At 39.5% G+C, this 24,123-nt stretch overlaps 2 protein-coding genes across 2 annotated transcripts in view; both read right to left on the bottom strand.

The window, feature by feature from the left end:
• The window catches only part of GGACT (gamma-glutamylamine cyclotransferase), a 61,869-nt gene extending 43,663 nt beyond the window's left edge, over nt 1-18,206 (bottom strand). The window contains exon 1 of the mRNA XM_037065803.1: nt 18,165-18,206. The gene's annotated coding sequence lies outside the window, so the exon portion shown is untranslated. The remainder of the gene's footprint in view (nt 1-18,164) is intronic.
• Nucleotides 1-18,363, bottom strand: part of LOC119000680 (peptidyl-prolyl cis-trans isomerase A-like) — a 37,538-nt gene extending 19,175 nt beyond the window's left edge. Inside the window, 1 exon segment of the mRNA XM_037065773.1 lies at nt 18,012-18,363. Coding sequence (XP_036921668.1) covers nt 18,012-18,363 — 352 coding nt within the window.
• Nucleotides 18,364-24,123: the final 5,760 nt, after the last annotated feature.

Below are 24,123 nucleotides of genomic sequence, written 5' to 3'. Positions count from 1 at the left end.
GACCCTGTGAATTAGCTCCAGCCTCTCTTGGCAGCGATCAAGGAGCACCTGGAGAACCCCAACTTGAGCAGTTACTCATGAACAAGGGAACCTTTGTAGAATCCAGGTTTCCAGAGGAAAAGTTCCAGAATTTGGACACACTGGATCAAATAAGAGGAACAGTTTGACTTTGCCAATATTGCCCCTTCTCCAAGGTGGAATGAGAAAGGGATGAGGGAGGGAGAGCATCTAGCTTCCCCAGCTGTGCAGGACAGTGCTAAATAAGACTCATTTCTCTCTCACAGCATCTAGAGAATTAAATCTGGGTCTCCATGATTGAGGGAAGGGAGCAAATTGGGAAAGCAGAAGATAAGATTCATGGAGAGCATTAAAGGGATACAGTTCCGCTGACTGCATTGTGGACTCTACCAGCAAGCCAGGCAAAAAGTCACTGGGGAAGCCTCACCAGAAGATCCCTCAAATGGCCTGCAGGCACCCCCAGTACCCCATGTGCCTCACCTGTACACCCCCTTATGCTGCCTTACTCCCTGTGTGTATCCCCGAGAGCAAGATTGGATAGAAGGCTAGGCAGCACCCACATGAAGCAGGGCGGGGTCTGCAGGCAATGGAGAAACCACAGACTTGAGCTATAACACCACCTTCTACAAAACAAGGGAGAGGCTACCAACAGCCTGCCTGGTGCATTGTAAGATCAAGAGGAAACATAATGAGCTTTAAGAGTTCTGTCACAAAAGGAAGTGAAGCATGGTGCAGGTATATTCATATAAGATAAGAAAGCTTCAGAATCTAGCAGGACTCTCCTGAAGGCAGTTGTTAAAGTTTGGAGGAAGTGACTGCTACTTCGAATGTGAAAAGAGCAATGCAAACCTCCAAGAATCATGAAAAATCACGGAAATATGACATAACAAAAGGATCACGGTAATCTCCCAGTAATCAAACCCAAACACACAGAGATCTAATATTTACCCAGTAAAGAATTAAAAATACAATTTTGAGGAAACTTAATGAATTACAAGAAAACACAGAAAGGCAATTCTTCGAAATCAGGAAAACCATAAAAATTGAGAAACTTAACCAAGTGACAGAAATCATAAAAAGGAACCAAATTCTGGAGCTCAAGAATTCAATGAATAAAATGAAGGGAGAGATAAAATAGCAAAAATAGCAAAATAAATCAACACAGAAGAAAGAACCTATGAGTTAGAAGATTAGAACTTTGGAATAACCCAGTCAGAAAAGAAAAAAAGAATGGAAAAGAGTGAAGAAAGCCTACATGAATTATGAAACATAATCAAAAGAACCAATATATGAAGCAGGCAGGAAACTTGAAGAAATAATAGCTGAGTGACTTCCTGGGAAGAAATGTGAACATCCAAGTTCATGAAGCTAATAGATCACACTATTATTTTAATCCCCAAGATAATTCCCAAGACACACTATAATAAAACTGTCAAAAACCAAAGACAAAGAGAGAATCCTAAAAGCAAGAGAAAAGAAGGTTGTAATCTGTAAAGGAATGCCCACTAGGCTATCCATGGATTTCTCAGCAGAAACTTTATAGGTCAGGAGAGAGTGGGATAATAGTCAAAATGCTTAAAGGAAAAAAAAAACCTGCCAATAAAGAATACTTTATCTAGAAAAGTTATCCTTCAGAAAAGAAAGAAAAATAAAAACTTTCCCGGACAAACAAAAGTTGAGAGCCTTCAATACCACTGGACCTTATAAGAAATGCTAAAGGTTCATCAAGCTGAAAAGTCCAGAAGAAAGCGAGGGCGTGTGCTCCGAGAACTCTGCAGTGGAAAATGGTGTAAAAATGGAGCTGTATACAAGATATCTTGATCTTAGGAGCTGAACTATGACTCCTCAAAAATTCATGTTAAAGCCTAGATGCCAGCATCTCAGAATATGACTGCATTTGTAGAGGGTCTTTTAAAAGGGCATTAAGTTAAAATGAAGGTTTTACGGTAAAGCTTAATCCAGTTAGACCAGTGTCAGAGGAAATCTGGACACACTGAGACACAGAAGAAAGGGCAAGTGAGGACTCAGAGAGAAGGCAGCCATCTGCAAGCCAAGGAGAGAGGCCTCAGGAGAAACCAAACCTGCTGACAGCTCCATTACGATGCATAGTCTTCAGAACTGTGAGAAAAAAAACTTCTGTTGTTTGAGGCCCATCGTCTGTGGTGCCTTATTATGGCAGCCCTAGAAAACTAATATGATACAACTAATATAATATAATTTATGATAAACATGATGAACCTGGAAAGCATCCCAATGAAAGAAGCCAGGCACAAAAGCTCACATTTGATTCTACTGATATGAAATACCCAGAAGAGGCACATCCATAGAAATGGAAAGCAGATTGGCAGTTGCCAGGAACTAAGGGGAATAAGGATTGGGGAGTGACTGCTGAATGTGTCCGGGGTTTCCTTTTGGGATAATGAAATGCTCTGAGACTGGATGGCGGTGGTGACTGAACAGTGTTATGACAAGGCTAATTGTTACTGGAGTCTTCACTTTAAAAATGATTAACTTTAGCCCTGGCTGGCATAGCTCAGTGGATTGAGTGCGGGCCTGTGTACCACACGATCGCGGTTCGATTCCCAGTCAGGGCACATGCCTGGGTTGCAGGCCAGTTCCCAGCATGGGACTCACCAGACGCAACCATACATTGATACTTCTCTCCTTCTCTCCTTCCCTTCCCCTCTAAAGATAGATAAATAAATAAAAATTTTAAAAAAATGATTAACTTTATGTTATGCAAACTTTACCTCAATAAAAAACTCTACATTTTAAAAATCTTTAAAAATATACAGATAAAATATAATATTAGGTTATGCTGTGTTGAGTGACCAAGTGAAAGTATCTGCAGTGTCATGAACAACAGGAACGGTAGAGATGAATTCTGCTTGTGTGTGATTTGGAGCCTCAACTGACCCTTAAGGGAATGACCCTTAAATGTCATTCTGGAGAGAAGAAGGAATAGGGTGGGAGGGATTTTCACCCATTCTAGGCTAGAACTGGGAGAAAGCCAGGGCACACAGGTGGGAAGGTGCCCGAGACTGGAGTGGATGGGGGATCAAGAACGCGGCCTATCAGGGTAAGGATGGATAGTTGGGAAGCTGGGGCAAGCAGGGTAGAGCGCCACCATCTGCTCAGGCCATGAGTGGACTGGATCTTGCAGCTGGGGCTTCCCAAACCCAGCTGAGCCCCCAAAACATGGAGAAACTTGAATATTTTTATTCCTGAGTTTCCCTTTCCCTAGAGATTAATTTAGTAAGTCTAAATTTAGGAAACAGAAACCTGGACTTAAAATAAAATACATTTAAAAAAGCTCTCTAGGTGATACTGGTAATTGACCTTTTGAGAAACCATTGATTTCCCAATGAATGCTTCCCATTTAGTGAAGAGTCTTTCAGTGTTTCTTTCCCAGCTTAACTGAGGTATAATGGACAAAAACTGCACATATTTAAGGTGCACAATGTGATGATCTGATGTAAGTACACATTGTGAAAAACCACAATCAAATAAACACATCCATCACCTCACCTAACTCCCTTTTGTGTAAATGTCTGTGTGGTGAGAATGCTTAAGATGTACTCTCAGCAAATTTTAAGAATACAGTATTATTACCTGTAGTCACCATCTGTACATTAGATCCCCAGCACTTATTTGGCCTGTAACTGAAGTTTGGTGCCCTTGACCAACATCTACCATTTCCCCCACCCCCTGGCTGTTTTATTCTACCCTTGCTTCTATGACTTCAACTTTTTTAGATTACACATATAAGTGATATTATATAGTATAGTAAGTACTCACTTAACAGCATGGACAAGTTCTTGAAAACTGTGACTTTTAAGCAAAATGACATGTCATGAAATCAATTTTACTATAGGCTAATGGATATAAACAAGAGTTAAGTCCCTATGACATATTAATGGTCAGAAAAACATGACCAAACTTCTAAATAAGAACTCAAAACAGTTCTCTAATATTAAAAACATTGAAATAAGTGTGAGCTATTCAACATTTAACAAAGATGAATAAAAACAAGTGAATTCTTTTCCAACCACTTATTCCAGTTTAGGATCACAGGTAGGCAGAGCCTGTCCCTGCAGCTCAGAGCAGCAGATGGGCATCACCCTGGACAAGACACCCTTCTCATTGCAAGACACATTCACACAAACATCCACACTCTCTCGCACTGGGAAAATGTAGACAGGCCAGTTCACCTCATGTGCCCATCTTTGGGATGCAGGAGGGAACCAGAGTATCTGGAAAAAATACACAGCCAAAAAAAAAAAAAAAAAGACTTAGAGAAACAAGAAACATGAAACTCCAAACAGACGGTGGCCCTGGTTGGAAATCACTTTTTTTCCTCATCATCATTATAATGAACTGACATTATCTGAGGTCCTGCTCTATTTGTCTTTCTGTGTCTTGCTTATTTCAGGTAGCATAACATCCCCCAGGTTTATTCATTTGTTGCAAATGAATTTCCTTTTTTAAAAAATCTAATTATGTTTATTGCTTTTAGAGAGAGAAGATGGGGAGGGAGATAGAGGGGGAGGAGGAGGGGGTAGAGAGAGAGAAACATAGATGTGAGAGAGAAATGTTGATCAGTTGCCTCCTGTACATACTCTGACTAGGGATTGAACCTGTAATCTAGGTATGCGCCCTTACCAAGAATCAAACACACAACCTTTTGGTGTACAGGACAATGCTCCAACCAACTGAACCACATGGCCAGGGCAGGATTTGTTTCTTTTTATGGCTGAAAAATATTTATATATATTCCTATTATTATATCTATGTCCATTATGTTTTATATATAATATAGAATGGTCATCACCTGTGAAATATTATATATGAAGAAAAAGTATTACATATCAATATATAAATATACATAAAATGGAATGTTTTATACACATATATTTTCTTTATCTATTCATCTGTTGACTAGCACTTAAGTTGTTCTATGTCTTGCCTATTGGCAAAAAGGTCTTTCAGTCCTACATTGATGCTACTGAAAAATTACTAATTTTTAGATTAAAGAAGACTCATTATGCTTTGTATACTGTAAAAACAGGGAAGGCACGCAAATTCATGTTCACAAGATTTTCTAGAAAATATTTTTGCTTAATTTTCATTTATATGTGAAGTTCAATTAACCAGAAAAGTGAATTTTCCAAATGTTAAAGATTTCATGTGTACAAACCTATATCTTATATAAAAAAATACTTCAAGTATCTGAGTTATACAAAAAATAAAAACAAAACAAAATACCTAAATACAAAGATGACACCAAAAAAAATCTTAGGATAACTAAAGTTGGCCCTTTCCAAATTTGGTACATATTCATCCTTTAAATTTCCTGATTATTTTATTTAATTATGTGACTATTACCTCAACAATATTGCTGAATGCAAATTTTCTAAGAGCATTCTATTTTTTACTCTCTTATGATTCAAGGTTGGCCTAAGTACAAATATTAATCAACAAGTATAACCATTTTAAATGTGGAATAAATGACATGTTTTATTTTCAACAGCTGGTGTCCCCAGCATAACACTGTAAAGGGTTATAGATTCTCCATGCTGGGAGAGCCCCAGCCCGGGGCTGCTGGGTCTTCATGGGGAGATACACTGAGAGGCCCAGGTCATACTTTCCAGAAACATAATTCAACTACATCCCCAGGCGGTTGCTGTTCTCAGGAATCACACACGTTTAAAAGATGGTTTTTATGTAGGTTTTAAATTTTGAACATAATGATGCTGGAAGAGACTGAAGTGAAATACATATGAAATATTTTTTCTTTACATACACTGTTTCACAAATGATGACCTGTTTACCTCCAAGGTATTACTTATAAGATAAAGCTGAAAAAAATTGCAGTCCAATATTTCACAACTTGAGAAGCTGTTTTATTTATTACTGTTTAGATTTATTTAATTATTGTTCAAGTACAGTTTTCTGTCTTACATTCCCAGCCCTGCCCACCCCCCAAGTGCTCCCCACCTCCCACCCATTCCCCTCCCCACCCTAGTTATTGTCTATGTGTCGTTTATACTTGTTCCTGTGAATTCTTCCCCTTTTCCCCTGTGATTCTCTCCCCTCTTCCCTCTGGTCCCTTTCAGCCTGTTCTGTATTTCAGTGTGTTTGGTCATATTTTGCTTGGTTGTTTGTTTTGTTGTTTAGGTTCCTGTTAAAGGTGAGATCATATGGTATTTGTCTTTCAACGCCTGGCTTATTTCACTCGGCATAATGCTTTCCAGTTCCATCCATGATGTTGCAAAGGGTAGGAGCTCCTTCTCTCTTTCTGCTGCATAAAATTCCATTGTGTATATGTACCATAGTTTTTTGATCCATTCATTTACTGACGGGCACCTAGGTTGCTTCCAACTCTTGGCTATTGTAAATTGTGCTGGTATGAACATTGGGGTGCATAGGTTCTTTTGGATTGGTGTTTCAGGGTTCTTAGGGTATGATCCCAGCAGTGAAATTGCTGGGTCAAAAGGCAGGTCCATTTTTAGTTTTCTGAGAAAATTCCATACTGTTTTCCATAGTGGTTGTATCAGTCTGCAATCCCACCAACAGTGAACTAGAGTCCCCTTTTCCCTACAACCTCTCCAACATTTGTTGTTTGTTGCTTTGTTTATGATGGCCATTCTGATCGGTGTAAAGTGGTATCTCGTTGTGGTTATCATTTGTATCTTTGTATCTTTCTGATAGCTAGCGATATTGAGCATCTTTTCATGTGTCTCTGGATCCTCTGTATGTCCTCCTTAGAGAAGTGTCTGTTCAAGTCCTTTCCCCATTTTTTAATTGGGTTGCTTGTCTTCTTAGAGTGGAGTCATGTGAGTTCTTTGTATATTTTGGAGATTAAAACCTTGTCTGAGGTATCATTGGCAAATATGTTTTCCCAAACAGTTGCTTCTCTTCTTATCTTAATACTGTTTTCTTTAGCCATGCAGAAGCTTTTAATTTTGATGAGATCCCATTTGTTTATTCTTTCCATTATGTCCCTTGCTCTAGGGGACATGTCAGTAAAAATATTGCTGGGTGAAATATCTGATATTTTCCTGCCAATGTTTTCCTCTAGGACTTTAATGGTGTCACTGCTTATATTTAAGTCTTTTATCCACCTTGAATTAATTTTGGTGTATGGTGTAACTTGGTGCTTGAGTTTCATTTTTTTGCATGTAGCTGTCCAGTTCTCCCAACATCATTTGTTGAAGAGGCTATCTTTACTCCATTTTATGTTACTGCCCTCTTTGTCGAGTTTTAATTGACTGTAGAGAGTTGGGTTTATTTCTGGGCTCTCTGTTCTGTTCCATTGGTCTATGTGCCTGTTTTTATGCCAGTACCAGGCTGTTTTGAGTACAGTGGCTATGTAATATAGTTTGATATCAGGTATTGTGATCCCTCCTACTTTGTTCTTCTTTCTCAAAATTGCGGCTGGTCTTCGGGGTCATTTATGGTTCCATATAAAATTTTGAAGTGTTTGGAGAAGTTGTTTTAAAACAAAATATCTGTCTTATAGCTTTCAGTTGTTTTCAGGCAGCAAAGGATTCCTGCAAACCCTTCTTTGCAGAAGCTGGTTACTAGCCACGGAAGTCCATGAACTGGTTTGCTTAAGAATACATAGTAAGATGCCACGGTCCGGCTGCAGCTGGGTCCAGGGGTTCCTGAAAGGTGGGTAAGGTGTCGGCAATGGGAGACAGATGACAACACGACTCAGAGGACGTGAGGTTCTGTTCCGTTTATATCAAGTACAAGCAGGTACAAGCAGGTTTTTATATTTTCATTTTTGGTATTGATTAAAATTTGCGGTTAGGCGAAGCAGGAAATTTTCTACCTGGAATTAGACAATTAGAAATAGCTGTATGTACAGAGTTTAAATGTCTTATTGTTTATTAAAGTTCTCAGAGTTTGTCATGGGGCAAAACGATATGCTAGATTGAGTAGAGGTTATAGAAAATTTATTATAAGGCCTTTGTGATGTCTAACTTAGCTAAATATCTTTTCTCTATGTACTATGGACTCTGACTCCCTGGTAATTGTTTCTATGTGCTTAGTTTGTAATAGCTAACCAGCTTCTCTTATTTCTTTGCCTAATTCTAATTGATATATATTCCTATTCAAGGTAAAGGAGGGGCTATTACTCCAACAACTTATTTCTTACTCAGGTTTATAAACACCTTGTTTAAACAATTTTGGGCATGATTCAGTAGTCTGGGGAGAACTAGTTGTCCCTTCAGGATTTTCTTCGAAGTTAATCATTGACTCACTTCAAGCCTCTTTCTCCTCATGGCCTGTTCTTATGGGAATCAGGGTACACAGTAAGACCATGAATAATATCAGCAAGGAAGTTACTAAGACCAAGCCCCCCAAAATTACCGCCCCCCCTTTTGTATGCCATGTTCTCTTCCAGGAAGATGGATTCCTTGAATTCCTTCTTTCCACGTCCAGACCTTGTCAGACAACATGGTTGGAAGAGGACATGGCAGTAAGAAAGCAGTGGTGATTTTTCAACAGTAGGGGATGCAAATTACAGCACAGGGAATATAGTGAATAATATTGATACTATGCATGGTGCCAGGCGGGTACTGGAAATATCAGGTGGAACACTGAGTAAACAATACGATTGTCTAACCACTATACTGTACACCTGAAACCAATATAAAATAATATTAAAACTAAATTGTAATTGGAAAAGAAAAAGCAGATGCTGGAGATGGAATTCACAGTGGCTAGGTGCACATTTGTAACCTAGGAGGCAATCAAATCTTTGGTGCCCTTCACCTTCCCTCTTTCCACTCTATCACATCTGGGAAGGTTTTTACATTGGCAGTGAGGCTTCTTCCTTCTTCCACCTATCATTACATCTTGGATGATCATCTCCCAAATGGTCTTACTGCCTCTAGGACTGCCCTCATCCAGTCTGCCTGCTGACATGTAGGACTGTGCTTCTCCCCACTGTTGCAGCTCTGGTGGGCAGCCTCTTAGTTGGCCTGAGAATCCTGGTGCCTGGCACTCATGTCTCTGCCCCTTGTGCAAAAGCTACATTTAGGGACTTGTTTCAAAGCAACAGCATACAGAGGAAGTGATGGGACATTTCTTCCCATAAAAAGGTTTGCCAGCCATCTGGGGGCTGTGGCTTCCATCTGGGGGCTCTCTAGTGCTCTCTTCCCCTCAGATCCCTTGCATTCTGGGAAGCTAGCTGCTGTGCTGTTGAGTCTCTTAAGAAGCCGCCCACATAGAACGGAACTAAAGTCATGACAGACAGTCAGAAGAGACCCAAGCCTGTGAGTGAACTCGGATCCTCCCAAGTCAAGCTGGAGATGACCATAGTCCCAGCCAACACCCTGACTGCAGCCTTGTTAAAGACCCTGAGTCAGAGCCACTTAGATAAGCAGATCTCAGAGACTCACTCACTGAAACCATGGGATAATGACTATTGTTTGTAGCCACTAATGTCCAGGGTAATCTGTGACTACAGATAAATTAAAAAATGTCGTGTTTAAGTTTCTTCATGATGCTCACAAAGGCTAGTCACCATCTAGCCCTCTCTCCTCCTCTCCCACAACCTCCGGGCCATTCCTCATCCTACTCTGTGGGTGTGTATTCTGTCCCCCTATTTGCTTGCAAGGCTGCCAATGCCTTTAAGCCCATCTTCTTCATTCTTTTACATGCCACTTGGAAAAATCGTCCTCATCCTTCAAGGTTTCCATGTTACTTCAAACATCATTTCCCCTGTGGGCAAAACTGATCCTGGCACCACATCTTGGGGTGTTACCAGCCTGCAGTCTCCCTCAGCAAATATATAGTACAGGTCCTCAAATAATGTTGTTTTGTTCAACATCGTTTCGTTCCACATCGTTTCATTATAATGATTGTGAGATGTCACAGGAACTTACCTCTTGTTTATATCAGTTAATATGTGGGAAAATTGGTTTTGTTATATCATTTCACTTAAAATCACAGAAACTATCAATAATGTTAAGTGAGGACTTACTTTACATGTATATACATATAAGCACACACATATACATAAATACATATAACACACACACACCTTTACATCTGTACTTACTGGAAACCATGAGTTCACACCAATATACCTAACCCAGTCCACATAACAGGGTTGATCCCAGTTTCCAATATTTCTGTATTTGTTAACTCCCTTCTCTGACAGTGGGAAACCTGGCTCACATTGTCTTTAGTGCAGTTATTTATCTGCTCAATCTTATCTATGTAACAATTTCTAGTCTTAGCCACCACTATTTCCCCTACATGTAAGCCCTCTTTTCCCTGCCAGGCTCTGACACCGCACATCAAGATGACCCTCTGAAAAGACATCCTACTCAGGCTAGGAATCCCCACACCTGATTCGAGGGTTGGAGACAGTGATACCATCTCTTTATGGAGGAGCTGCAAAGTCACACCACATAGCTGCACGGGTAAGGGAATGGGATGAATACGGGCATCCAGTGCACCAGACTCCTTGGTGTCATTATGAGCATGTAGCTTCCACTCATTAGAGAAGATGGCTGGCAAAGCACTGGCCATAATGTTCCCATGCAAAGGAGCAGGATCAATGAATAGCAGATGAAGAACAAGAGCCCTATACTTCCAGCTGAATCAGGTTCATTCCTTTACAAAACTTCCCAAAAGTCTCACACATTTCTTTGCTTCCTCCCTTTACCATAACTGGAGGCACATGGTCTCTCTGAATAAAACCGGGGATCAGTAACTAAGGATGGAGGAGAAAATGGATATTTGGTGGTGAATACAATTTCTGCCACTCCCACTTTTTATATATACTGACCAACATTCTACTTTCAGGGATTATTGAAGACTGTGAATGAATGAATCTCTGGAAGTACTCTTGACCTTTACCCATCTCCTGGTTTATAAAGTTTCAAAGTAAATCATCCTCGGTGCACAGGAACTCTTACAGAAGCTTAAATGTAAAAATCCCACATGGGAGACAATGTTGCAATGAGCTTGTCCAAAGCTTGGTGGGAGCAGATCAAACTCCAGCCCCAACACCACACCATTCAATAAGGTTGGGAGCAAAGAGCAGCGAGGATGGTCCCAGCTCTCTGCCAAGCCAAAGGAAAGGAAGAATAGAAAAGGGAAAATAATAATGAAGTGAGAGACAACCTCAGAACCTGGGTGGTGGGGAGAATGGTACATGAGAACTACTCTTTTGGGAGTCCTAGGGAAACTTATTTTGCAAAACCACCCAGGAAGCAAGCCTTGCCATGTTTCAGATCAATTCATCTGAATTGATTCTATTTCTCTGCAAGGAAAACCCAAAGGGCTGTTATTTAATAGAAAGACATTTCAGAAGTTTGTCTGTATATACATTATTATAGCACTGTAATTTCTTGATATTGTTTCAATGCCCTCCTGATCATAGCTGTATAGTGTTATGCCTGGAAGCACGAGGAAGCATGGTATAGATGAAGAACCTGTACTTCTGAACTACATATATAGTTCATACCTCCTATTCAGGTCAAATCTTCCCACCTTTTAGCTGTGTGACCTTGTTTGAGGTATTTCATCTCACGGAACCTCAGTTATATCACCTGAGGTTAATAATGTCCATGTCAACAACTGCTGTATCAAGATTATATGAGATACCCTGGCTGGTGTGGCTCAGTGGATTGAGTGCTGGCCTGTGAACCAAAGGGTCACTGGTTCAATCCCCAGTCAGGACACAGGCCTGGGTTGCAGGCCAAGCTCCCAGAAGGAGGTGCACAAGGGGAACCACACATTGATGTTTGTCTCCCTGTCTTCCTCCCTTCCCCTCTCTCTAAAAATAACAAAATAAAATCTTTTTAAAAAAATACTTTGTGAGGGGGTGGGCTGGGATGGGAGTAAAAGACAGAAAACTGTACTTGAACAACAATTAAAATACATAAATTTTTTAAAAAGTATTTTGTAGAAAAAAAGATTATATAAGACAATGTATATATTTTGACACACAGTGTTTTTAATAAATATTAATGCCCTTCTCAGAGAAGGATAAATCACAAATTACAAGGAAAAAAACAACAGAATGCATAGAATGTATTAATAGATATATAAATGCCTGTCATATGGCTTGTGTCCAATAAATGTTAGCTCCTTTTTAAACTGAACCATACAAAAAGCCATATCCTAGCTAGCATAACCACATGTTTCTCTATAATGAAGTTTAACATTTTGTGCACATAAAAAATTGTAACCGTCTCTACATTAGTAAACACTGTATACTAAAGATGATGTAGCACACCTCACAGTTCACTGCAGCATTACTCAGGATAACTAAGAGGTGGAAGCAACCCAAGTGTTGGATAAACAAAATATGATATCTATATACAATATTCAGTCTTAAAAAGGAAAGAAATTCTGATACATGCTATAATGTGGATGAGCCTTGGGGACATTACACTAGGTGAAATAAGCCAATAGCGAAAAGACAAATACTACATGATTCCACTTCAGTGAGGTACCTAGAGTAGTGACATTCATAGAGACAGAAAGTAGAATAGTAACTTCCTGGGACTAGGGGAGAAGTGGGGCGCTGTTGCGGAATGGGGTAAAGAGCTTTAGTTTTGCAAGACGAAACAGTTTTGGAACTCTGTTGCACAACAACATAAATATACTTAACACTACTGAACTGTACACTTAAAAATGATTAAGGTGATACATTTTATATTATAATTTTTATTGCAATTAAAAATAATAAAATTACTTGTTAAATGATATAACTTGTAAGCTGTCATAATAATGTATGGTCATTATGCTGATTAATTATGGAATGTGTTACAGAGACAGCTATGCAGTTTGCTGACCAGAGCCAAATCCATATCAAGCTTCGGAAGTTACTCTAGACTGTGTTTTCTTGAGTGAAAATCTGGGACTTGTTAGGACTCACCTTCTAAAGGAAAAAGTGAAACTTGACACCTTTCATTGTAATATTTGCTATTACCACTGGAAAATTATAAGATGTTAAAGCTGAAAGAAACTTTACAAACTACACTTTAAAGTTGAAGAAAGGAAAATATAGACTTTAATCAAAAGAAATTATTTGGTTAAGATCATACAGTTAATAATATGAGAAGAAATGGAAAGAGAAACCATCTCTAGGCTTCCTCTTGATCCTCTTCTACATGGACTTAGTTTAGCTCTCTGGAATTCTTCACTTCTGAACTGCACTGTTTAATATGCTGCCACCAGGGGGCAGCAGATGTATTAGTCTGGTATTCTAAAACCACGGATTCAAGGCCTCAGTACATTTCTTATTATCCCTCCTCCAAACCTCCCCCCAAAATACATATCCACATTTATAAGACTTTGTTAACATCAACAAGCATAAAGTTTAAAGGACATCCATAACTTTCTAAATAAAACAAATACCAAGCATAAAGTTTAAAGGACATCCATAACTTTCTAAATAAAACAAATACTTGGGTCCAATGGAAGTGACACCTTTCTAATCCTTCACTATTTTTTTATTTCAATCATTACTGATATACAGATAAATTAACACGTTAGTTTTAAACCAAAAATGAGTTAACCACAGAAACCCACCCCATTTCTTTACATCTGGAACCAAATTTTCCTAGTACTTGACCTGTGAGGCATCAGACCACAACAACATCAAATCTGGCAATTTGTCCTCAATCTTCCTTCATTTGTCAAGTTCAGTTTTTCCTTATAATGCCCATATGTTACAAAGAAAGGTCTGTCAAAAGGTCTAGCCATCCAGTAACTTTCACAAGCAAAAACAGAGAGACTTCTAGTCACAGAGTAAAACCTATATGGACACCATTCTTCCAACTGAGCTACCAACCAGCTCAAACCATGGCAGTTAATGGATGACACTTGAGTTCACAGATAGACCCTCCCTCAGTAGCAACTTTTTGCATCCTGAGACTTTCAGAGTTCCATCCAATTCGAGGTGTGAGGGACAACATTAGCAGCAACAGCTTGGTAATTAATCCAGTAGTCAACTTCACATGTTCAAGCAACAGTGACCAGTGTCCATGGTCCCTAAATTTTTCAAATGCAAGGTTTTACTACTGTCTCAGACACAGGGAAGCAGTCAATTTTAACTTATTTTCTGCATACATCCATTTACTTTCAGGTAACTAAAGATTCACCAATCAATCTAATCTAGCATAAAACTGATAGCAAAAGCAATTATGGCACTGTTGGTTACTAATGGTAAAACAAGAGTGAGACACACACAAGATGCAATAATGAATGAATACTATAAAATGCATTATACGTTTAGATGCTATTCTGTAATCCTTTGCCGTATATGATGTGTCCACTGATGAGATTTAAGACTTCTCTCAATACATTCTGCTTTTAATTTTTTCAGTGTAGAATATTTACTACTTACTAGATTAAATGTAGATTATATTTACTACTTACTATATTAAATGTAGATTATCACCAGAAATATTTATTTTCATAACTGGTATATAAATTAAGTTTAACTCAGTAATTTCTTCAAGAATTATTAGAAATTACTTTATAATACTGAAATCAGGTAATTAAAAATAAAAACACATACCTATTAGGATGGGTCAAATTAAAAAATGACAATATCAAGTGCTGACAAGGATATGGAACAACTGGAAATCTCATACATTGCTGGTGGGGATACAAATGAGGGGACATAAGTGTATACAGCAGCTCTGTTCATAATCACCAAAAACTATAAAGAATGCAAATGTCTTTCAACATTGGATACACAAACTGTAGTACACCCATAAGATGAAATACCATTTGGGAATAAGAAAGGATACATACACACACAGATGAATCTCAAAGACATTGTCTGAGTGAAAAAAGTCAGTCTAAAAGGTTCCATACTATATAATTTCATTTATGTGACATCTGGAAATGGCAAAACTTATAAAAATGGAAACCAGGTCATGGGTGGTCAAGATTAGGCACAGAGTGAGGGTTTGACTGTAAGGGGACAAACATGAGGGAGTCTTTATTACGTTTTGTTCTCAAAATGCAAGCTCAAAAAATGAGCTTCCTGGGTGAAGGTTTCCTAGTCTTCTAAGGTCTTAAATTTATATTTTTAAAAAATTCAAACCACATCTGCCAAAAATGTTCAGCCTGAATTTAAGCCTTTAGCTCTGTCTTTCAGATAACAGAAACTACAGGTGATAGAGGAGCAAGCTAAACCACACTATACCAAAGGTGAATCCAGAATGTGAGGCATTTATAGACAACCAAGTGACACCAATCATCATTGGCATTAAAGGAATGCATGGGTACTGCTTTAGACAACTGTCAGCAAACTATGGCTCAGTCCACCAGTGGAGTTTGAAACAAATAGCTGTGAAACACACAATTTTATGGGAACACATTCATGCAAATTTTTACATATCACCCATGGCTAACTTTTCAGGACAGTTGGACAAGTGCTACAGAGACTGCATGGCCTGCAAAACCTAATAGAGTTAGCATCTGGCCCTTATAAGAAAAAGTCTGTCAAACCCCTGTTCTAGATTTAAAAAGACAGCAGATACACAAGATTTTGATTCACACAGACCAGCAATAAGAATAAGTTCATTTCTGAACCAATCACTGAAATTTGACAATCAACTAGATTTTGGAAAACTGAAAGGAATTATTGTCAATTTGATTAGGAGGTGACAATGGTATTATGGTAAACAAGAAATGCCCTCCTTTGGGGAGGTGCCTACTATACTATGTAGGGGTAACATATTATGTTGTTTGGAATTTAAACTGCTATAATTGCAAAAAGCCTCAAAATAAAAAGATGAAGCAGATCTGTCTAAAAAAGACTTTGTTTTAACAAATTGTTAAATCTATTTGATGTTCGTTATAGTTCATTGAAGTTCATTTTATGTTTGCTGTAATAAAAAAGAAAAAAAAAGCAGGGCCTTGATCAAAAAGTGTATCTACACAGGCTTTCTTTCCAGGCACACCTCCCCCCTCCTCCACCGCTCCTTACACTGAGTCTAGCCTCAGCATATCATTTGCTCCCACCTTTATGAACATACTTACATGTTAACTTCTTATCTTTGCCCATGGTGTTTACTACTAGGAATGCCTCATTACACTCCTCTGCCTATAAAAAATCTACTCTCTGCTCAAGATTCAGTGCAAATATGACTTCCCCTAAGTCCTCCAGTGAGAATTCGTCTTTGTGCTCTTTTCTGTAAACCCACTAGAGGAGTACAACAACACTACCCAGAGTAAGCCCTGCCTATACAGCCTAAACAGGTCCAACCTAAACAAGGCTTTCTTACCCTGAAAAATTTCATTGACAAGAGAGAATTTCAATTCAAGAATAAGTTCTTGTTAAGCAAGATGCTTGTCATGTTTAACAAACACTCTATTTTCTTAAATCCTCACCAGAGAACATGCTTGTAGAGGGGAAGGGAAAGAGAGAGGTGAAGAGAAACATCCATGTGAGAGAGAAACATTGATCAGATTGCCTATTGTATGTGTCCGCAACCAGGGACTGAGCCCACAACCTAGGGATGTGCCCCAACAGGAAATGGAACCTGCACACTTTTGGTTTGCAGGACAATGCTCCAACCAATTGAGTCACACTGGCCAGGGCTAACCAATGTTCTCTTAATAAAATGTCTAATAACAAAGGTTTACCTCTGGCTGAAAAATGCTCTAGAGAAGACTGCTAAGATTACTTGATTTTTACCCTCTTATTGCCATCTCTCCTCGAGACCAGTCCTTCTGCAAACACCACTGCCTGCATCATGCCAGCCTGCAGGGTGCCTTACATGCTCAGCCCTGCAGTACCCAGTTAGCCAGGCTAACTGTAGATACAAAGCCTTTCAACAACTCCACTAGGAACAGCTGACATAGGTCAGCTGAATTTTGGAAAATTGAAATTTTCAAGAGATCTTACTAGGTAAAATAGAGAAAATGAGCATATAATTTTAAAGCTTAAATAGTATCAGTTTCTATCTGTATTCTCTTCTACTTCCTGCTGTCCATGAGCTAAGACCTAACACTTTCTAGGACCAATGTTAATGGTTAGGTCCCTCATTAGTAAGGTCGACTGATTCAAAATATTTCTGAGCAAAAATCCACCAATTAGAAAATTTAACTTTGCAAACTATGCTTTTGAAATACAATGCTCTCCACCAGATAGGCTGCTTAGGAGTTTTCAGTTTTTCCTGGGAGTCAATTGAAGAAAACAAGTAATTTGGGGAAAATAAGGGCAAACTGCCAGAGCTCTTCATATTAGCATTTCAATAAATTGCAAAAGACTGGAGAGAACAGTCTTCAATTATAGGGCAAATTACATAAGTACGGTGAGTGATTAAGACTACCCTTTACATAGATCAATCCAACTGATTCAGTGATACCCCTTCGTTTTTAATACCTAAGATGTTTAGCAAAACTAATAACCTGCTTTAAAATATGGCTACAAAGAATTTTCATATCAGTTCAACATTCACAAAGTAAGCTTGGAATCAAGAAGGTGTATTCAGAAAACCGTGCATCTAATTTAGGGCTTCCAGAGTGAAACAGCAGTAACCATATTTAGCGTAATCAAGCAGTAAAAGCAACTGCTCCAAAACTTCAGATGTGTCACCAACGGCTTCAAAGAAAACTAAGCTCAAAAACTGGCAAGCGCCAGAAGTTTTTACATTTCTTTCGCAGCTTTTTGTTTCCTCACAAATAGGTATCTCTAAATTTAAAAACAATTCCGAACAGCGTTAAACCTCATTCAACTGATATCCTTCCTTAAAACTACTTTCTTAAGTCTTTACTTTTCCCCATATCAGGAACCAGCAGTCTACCTAACCTGAAGGCCGATCCTAACTATTTGTGCACTCGCCCATTCCGGCAGTGGTGTTCGCTTTGCACGGAGCGGAGCCAATCTGCGGACGAGTTTCACGGCCCTGTGTTCCCTCCCTTCCAGCTGGTTCTGAAAGGCGTCGGCGTCCCTTTTCCGGCCCAGGCCCTACCCCTCCTCTCTTCCTCTCCCCGACCTCCCTGGACCGCGTAGCCCAGACTCAGCCCCAGAGCAATGCGCCGCGTCAACACAGACCGCCCGAGTACCCGGGCCCCCAGGGCAGTGCGTGGAGGCGGAGGCCTTGCCAGCGGCTCCCCGTCCTCGGCTGGGCTCAAGCCCAACGACTCACCTGCAGAAGGGCGCTGCGCCGTGGGGAGAGCGGGCGGGAGCAGCTGAGCGGAAATCGCTAGCCGAGGATGATACTGCAGCCCTGGGAGGCCGCCCCTGGGGGCGCCCCCTAGAGGCGGGATGCGGTACCAGCCCGCTCTGGCCTCGCCTCTGTCTTCCCTGCTCCTGGGGCCGCACGCACACCTGAGACTCAGACACATATTGCTTTAACACGTCCGGAGAGCTCATGGCCAGCTTTGCCTGCATGTTGAACTCAGACACACTGGAGATACACTACATCAGCTACTTGTGCGCACACACACTTAGAAATGAGCCCACACCTGGGGATGCATCCCATCCAACATACCATTAAGGCCTCACACTGGAGCATCCACACTCTCTTAGCCTGATATCATACTGGCTATTGTAGATAATTATATAGTCTTGATAATGCCACATATTACCAATTCTTCCTTTTTAAATAAAACTTTGGTTTTAGAAGACAATGGATGTAATAGCAATTGTCTTTTGCCTGGCTCCTAGGACTTAAACTGAACCAAGAAATGAATGAAAACCAAAAGCTGAAGAATTTTCATCTAAAAATTGTGTTCATTCTGGGTTTCAGCAATGCTATTTTGGGGACTCAGGTGACAGGAATGGTGTGGGGCAACTTTTCCCGCAAATACCCCCCCACCCCGGCCGACCGCCGCAGATGAAAGTAAACAAGACAAGATGTGATGTGATCTGCTTGAGGAGGAGAGGTGGCCAGTTTCTCAGGGGGAAAAGGCGTTGAGCCCTTTCCTCCAAAGGCTTTTATTGGGTTGTAATACACAGGAATACAGGGTGGCAAGGATCAAACAGTAGATAAATAACATTTCAAAGAAATCTGAGGGCTTAGTGTGAGTCAGAGTCTGTCAGGAACAGTTTTAGAGTTTCCTGCTTGGACTCTTAACATATGAGTGAAAGCACTCTTAGCAGAGCAGATTTCACAGGTTTATCAGGAAGTCTTTGTGGTGCCAGATTTTTCCCCAGGACACACTCTAGCAAGGCAAGGAGCTGCACCCCTCCCCAACAGGTATTCAGGCTTAAGGGGATTAGAGCCAGGAAGCACTTCTTCCAGAGAACATGGGGACTCGGGCTATGTCAAAGCTGGGGGCCAAGAGTCCATTGCTCCCTCTTTGTTGCAGCTCCCACCCCCCAGTCCTTCCATGATGGCCTCCCACGTGATCGAGTCTGGCTTAGGTTGCCCCCTGCTGTGAGGGGTCTTACCTGGCAAGGACTTCCGACCTTGCTTTGGGGGCAGGGAGGAAACTGAAGCAGCATTTGCTACCAGAGACAAGCTTTGTTGCCTAAGGCTCGCATTCCGGAGGTCATTTGTTCATCCTTAGCCACAGGAGATAGAGTCACAATTCCTAGAACCAGGCAGAGCGGTCCACAACAGAATGGCACAGAGATGGAGAGGACCACTTCTGTTCCCTCCCCGGCAAAGACACAAATGTATAAGTAGTTATTTAACTAGCAATAATCTCCCTTAATCATTACATAAGAAAGTCCCTTCCACTTTCTTATATATGTGGACTGGTTGAAATCTTGTACCAATTTGATTCTAATCTAAACATTTTCAATAATGCTGATTTGGTTGTATTATGAATAGATATAAAATTTAAAAAATCAGAAAAATTCATAAAATCAATTCAAATATTCATAAAAGATCAGACTCATAAGCATACGGTTCACAGAGTTCTTTCCTGTGTTAAAAAGTTTATGATTAAATGAAAATATTTTTTAAGTGTTACCTATCATGTTTATTTATTATTGTTGTTCAAGTACACTTATGTCCATTTTCCTCCCAGTACCCCTCCCCCAGCTCTAGCATATATTTTTAAAGAGTAGGAATAATCTTACTTTTTTCTAAGGGAAGAATAATTTTGTTTTTATTTATTTATTTGCTTATTTATGAGGATGGGAGATCATGTCACCAGGGAAGTGAGGCATATACATAATTTCTCTGGGAAAGGAAGATTAAAGATGGTGATAAGGTGATTGTCAAGTTGCATTTACTATCAGGCAAGACTGGGAGAGTCTGATTCAACATAGACTAGCCACTGTGGAATGAAGTCTTCAGTTTAACTGTTTAAAAAAGAACTCATAAATAGTTCAAAATAGTGGTTTTTGAAATGTAGTCTCAGAGCAGTGGCTTCACCTATTGAACATAGAAATGCAGAACCTCAGGCTACACCCCAGACCTTCTGAAACAGCAACTCTGAGGGTAGGGCCCAGAGATGTGCATTTTAATGAGTGCTTCAGATGTACATTCAAGTTTGAGAACCATGATTTACTGAAGATTTGCTCCAGTTACTCTCAAATTGTACTGTCTATGTGACTCTCAAATCATATTGTCTAAGTGAATCAACTGAAGATCTTGTTTAAAAATGCAGATTCTAAGTTTAAAATAGTTTGAATGTAAATTGAGGGAAAAAATCTTAAAAATGCAGATTCTAGTTGTAGTCTGGAGTAGGATCTAGATTACACAGGATTTACTTGTGTCTAAGCACACACAAGAAAGGTCACTGTAAACATAGCTGTCCAGCAAAGGCAGGGTTGGGTCTGCCCTCAAAAAGGCAAAAGGCAAAGAGTTTCTCAAGAAAACTGATTGAGCCCTGACTGGTGTGGCTCAGTTCGTTGTGTCCTGCAAAGCGAAAGGTCACCAGTTCCATTCCTGGTCAGGTCACATGCCTGGGTTGCAGGTTCCATCCCTGGTCAGAGTGTATACAAGAGGCAATGGATCAATATTTCTCTCCTTTTCTCCCTCCCTTTCCCTCTCTTTAAAAATAAATAATTTTTTTAAGTAAGAAAACTGACCAGTTTAGGAGAGTTCTTGGCTTGTCAGTTTAGGGTTGGGGGTTACACAGGAGTCCTCAAAGGCCAACTGCTCTAGTGAGGTTAGGAACTGAGTTGATTGATTCACTGAGGCTGGGGAGTTGCATCCAAATGGTACAGGTGAATCACTCACTGGTGAGAGTTGCACCCAACATCAGCTCTTTTCCTCCTCACTGTGATCTTTTGCTCTGCCATCTACAATTTCCCACGTCCTCCAGGCTCAGGGTTCTGCAACCAATAAATTGGTTCAAAGCTCAACAAACATTCCATTTATCAACACAAAGAATTTAAGCTAGCAAATTGTCTTTAACTGGAATTATCCAGTTTGACCATTTTTGTTATCTAAATCTGAGCCAGTAATAGCCAAGCTCCCTAGTCCAGATTTGGGTGTCATAAAATAGATGCCTAATTTATATTTGCTAAATACACTGCCACTTAGTATTATGTAAGAGGCCAGCTTCATTCCCTTGTTACCCCTACCCCATGCCTTCAGCATCACAAATACCACACAACAGATACGAAGATATGTTATGGATCTCTTCAAAGTTTAATTATGTTAATTAAACAACAGAACAAGGAGACTATAAAAGGAGCTTGAGGTCTAACTAAATAACACTGTAAAATATACTGAAATATTAACAATTTTTCCAGTAAATCCATCCTACCACTTGTTTTTGTATGATCCATGAACTCAGAATAAGTTTTACATTTTTAAATGCTTGGAAAAGTATCAGAATAAAAATGTAATACTTCATGACATATGTATATTATATGAGATTCAAATTTCAGTATCCATAAAGAAGTTCTACTGAAAATACAGTCATGCTCATTCATTTATGTATTGTCTATGGTTTCCATTTAGACCACGAGGCCTGCAAAGACTAAAATATTTATCACCTGCCATTTTATAGAAGTTTGTCTACCCTGCCCTACACTCTTTTGCTCCAGCCTCTGTTGTAATCTCTACCTTCCATTCTATAATAGTTGGTTTACATGACTGCCTACTTACTGACCTGAATTTTATGAGGGCAGACCTCTATTCTTTATGAGCTCCTAGCACTTTCCATCATGGTATACAGACTAGGCATTCAATAATATTAATTGAAGTTTATTTTTTGCTTAATTACCCTATGTAAATCAAATATGAACTTAACAAAAAGGCTTTATAGTAAACATAGGATCCATTAACTAGACTAATTCAGAAAATGTGTGTGCATTAAGTAGAAAAAATGTATTCTGCAAATAATTAGATTTCTTGCTTCTATTTCTAAACCTAGCTCTAAGGAATTGTTCAATTTGAAAGCAGCAGGGTTATTTTTCTTTTTATTCTGTCAAGTTATTTTACTTAATACAACAGGTATCATTGCTAAACAATTTTCATGGCACAGGAATTAGTGAACAGATAAAACCAACCTCATGAAGCTGAGTTCATTCACAAATTCAATTTGGTATTTCTGGAATTAACATTTTGAAGATGATGTGCACTGCTGTCAGATATTTAAAAATAAGGAATTGACCTTTCTCCACAAATGATATGCATTATCTCTTCTAAAAAGTCTATGGAATTTTCCAAGCAATTGCAGTTGAGATGGTTGATGCTATTCTTTTCCATCTTTCGTAAATTTAGGAATAACAAGCAAGGACTCAAGTGAAGTGCTGTATGAGATTATTTCATTGGTTTTGGTGAATAAATTTTTTAAAAAATATATTTTATTGATTATGCCATTATAGTTGTTCTATTCCCCCCTTCACTCCCCAGCACCCTGCACACCCCCTCCCCACCACTCCCCCCTTTAGTTTATGACGTGTCTCAAGTTCTTTAGATTCTATATTTCCCATACTATTCTTGCCCTCCCCCCTATCTATTTTCTACCTACCATCTATTTTCNTGCATTATCTCTTCTAAAAAGTCTATGGAATTTTCCAAGCAATTGCAGTTGAGATGGTTGATGCTATTCTTTTCCATCTTTTGTAAATTTAGGAATAACAAGCAAGGACTCAAGTGAAGTGCTGTATGAGATTATTTCATTGGTTTTGGTGAATAAATTTTTTTAAAAATATATTTTATTGATTATGCCATTATAGTTGTTCTATTTCCCCCCTTCACTCCCCAGCACCCTGCACACCCCCTCCCCCACCACTCCCCCCTTTAGTTTATGACGTGTCTCAAGTTCTTTAGATTCTATATTTCCCCTACTATTCTTGCCCTCCCCCCCTATCTATTTTCTACCTACCATCTATTTTCTGTACCTTCTCCCACCTTCTCCTCCTCCCACTCCCTTATTGCTAACCCTCCATATGTTCTTCATTTCTATGGTTCTGCTCCTGAGCTAGCTGTCCTCTTGGTTTGCTTTTGTTTTAGGTGTGGTTGTTAATAACTGCAAATTTGCTGTCCTTTCACTGTTCATATTTTTTATCTTCTTTTTCTTAGATAAGTCCCTTTAACATTTCATATAATAAGGGCTTGGTGATGATGAACTCCTTCAACTTGGCCTTATCTGAGAAGCACTTTATCTGCCATTCCATTCTAAATGAAAGCTTTGCTGGAGAGAGCAATCTTGGATGTAGGTCTTTGGATTTCATGACTTGGAATACTTCTTTCCAGCCCCTTCTTGCCTGTAAGGTCTCTTTTGAGAAATCAGCTGACAGTCTGATGGGAACTCCTTTGTAGGTGACTGACCCCTGATCTCTTGCTGCTTCTAGGATTCTCTCTTTCATTTTAATCTTGGCTAATGTAATTATGATGTGCCTTGGTGTGTTCCTTCTTGGGTCCAACTTCTTTGGGACTCTCTGAGCTTCCTGGATTTCCTGGAAGTCTATTTCCTTGGCCAGATTGGGGAAGGTCTCCTTTATTATTTGTTCAAATAAGTTTTCCACTCGTGGGTGTTCATCTTCCCCTTCTGGTACCCCTATAATTCGGATGTTGAAACGTTTAAAGATGTCCTGGAGGTTCCTAAGCCTCTCCTCATTTTTTTGAAATCTTGTTTCTTCACATTTTTCTGTTTGGTCATTTCTTCCTTCCTTCTGGTCTACTCCCTTGATTTGAGTCCCAGTTTCATTTTCATCACTATTGGTTTCCTGTGCATTTCCCTTCATTTCAA

This window comes from Sturnira hondurensis, unplaced genomic scaffold, assembly GCF_014824575.4.
Source record: "Sturnira hondurensis isolate 20B ecotype Veracruz unplaced genomic scaffold, ASM1482457v3 Scaffold0016184, whole genome shotgun sequence".
Taxonomy (NCBI): domain Eukaryota; kingdom Metazoa; phylum Chordata; class Mammalia; order Chiroptera; family Phyllostomidae; genus Sturnira; species Sturnira hondurensis.
Note: the sequence above shows the minus strand (reverse complement) of the source record. Positions and strands in the feature narration are given on the sequence as shown.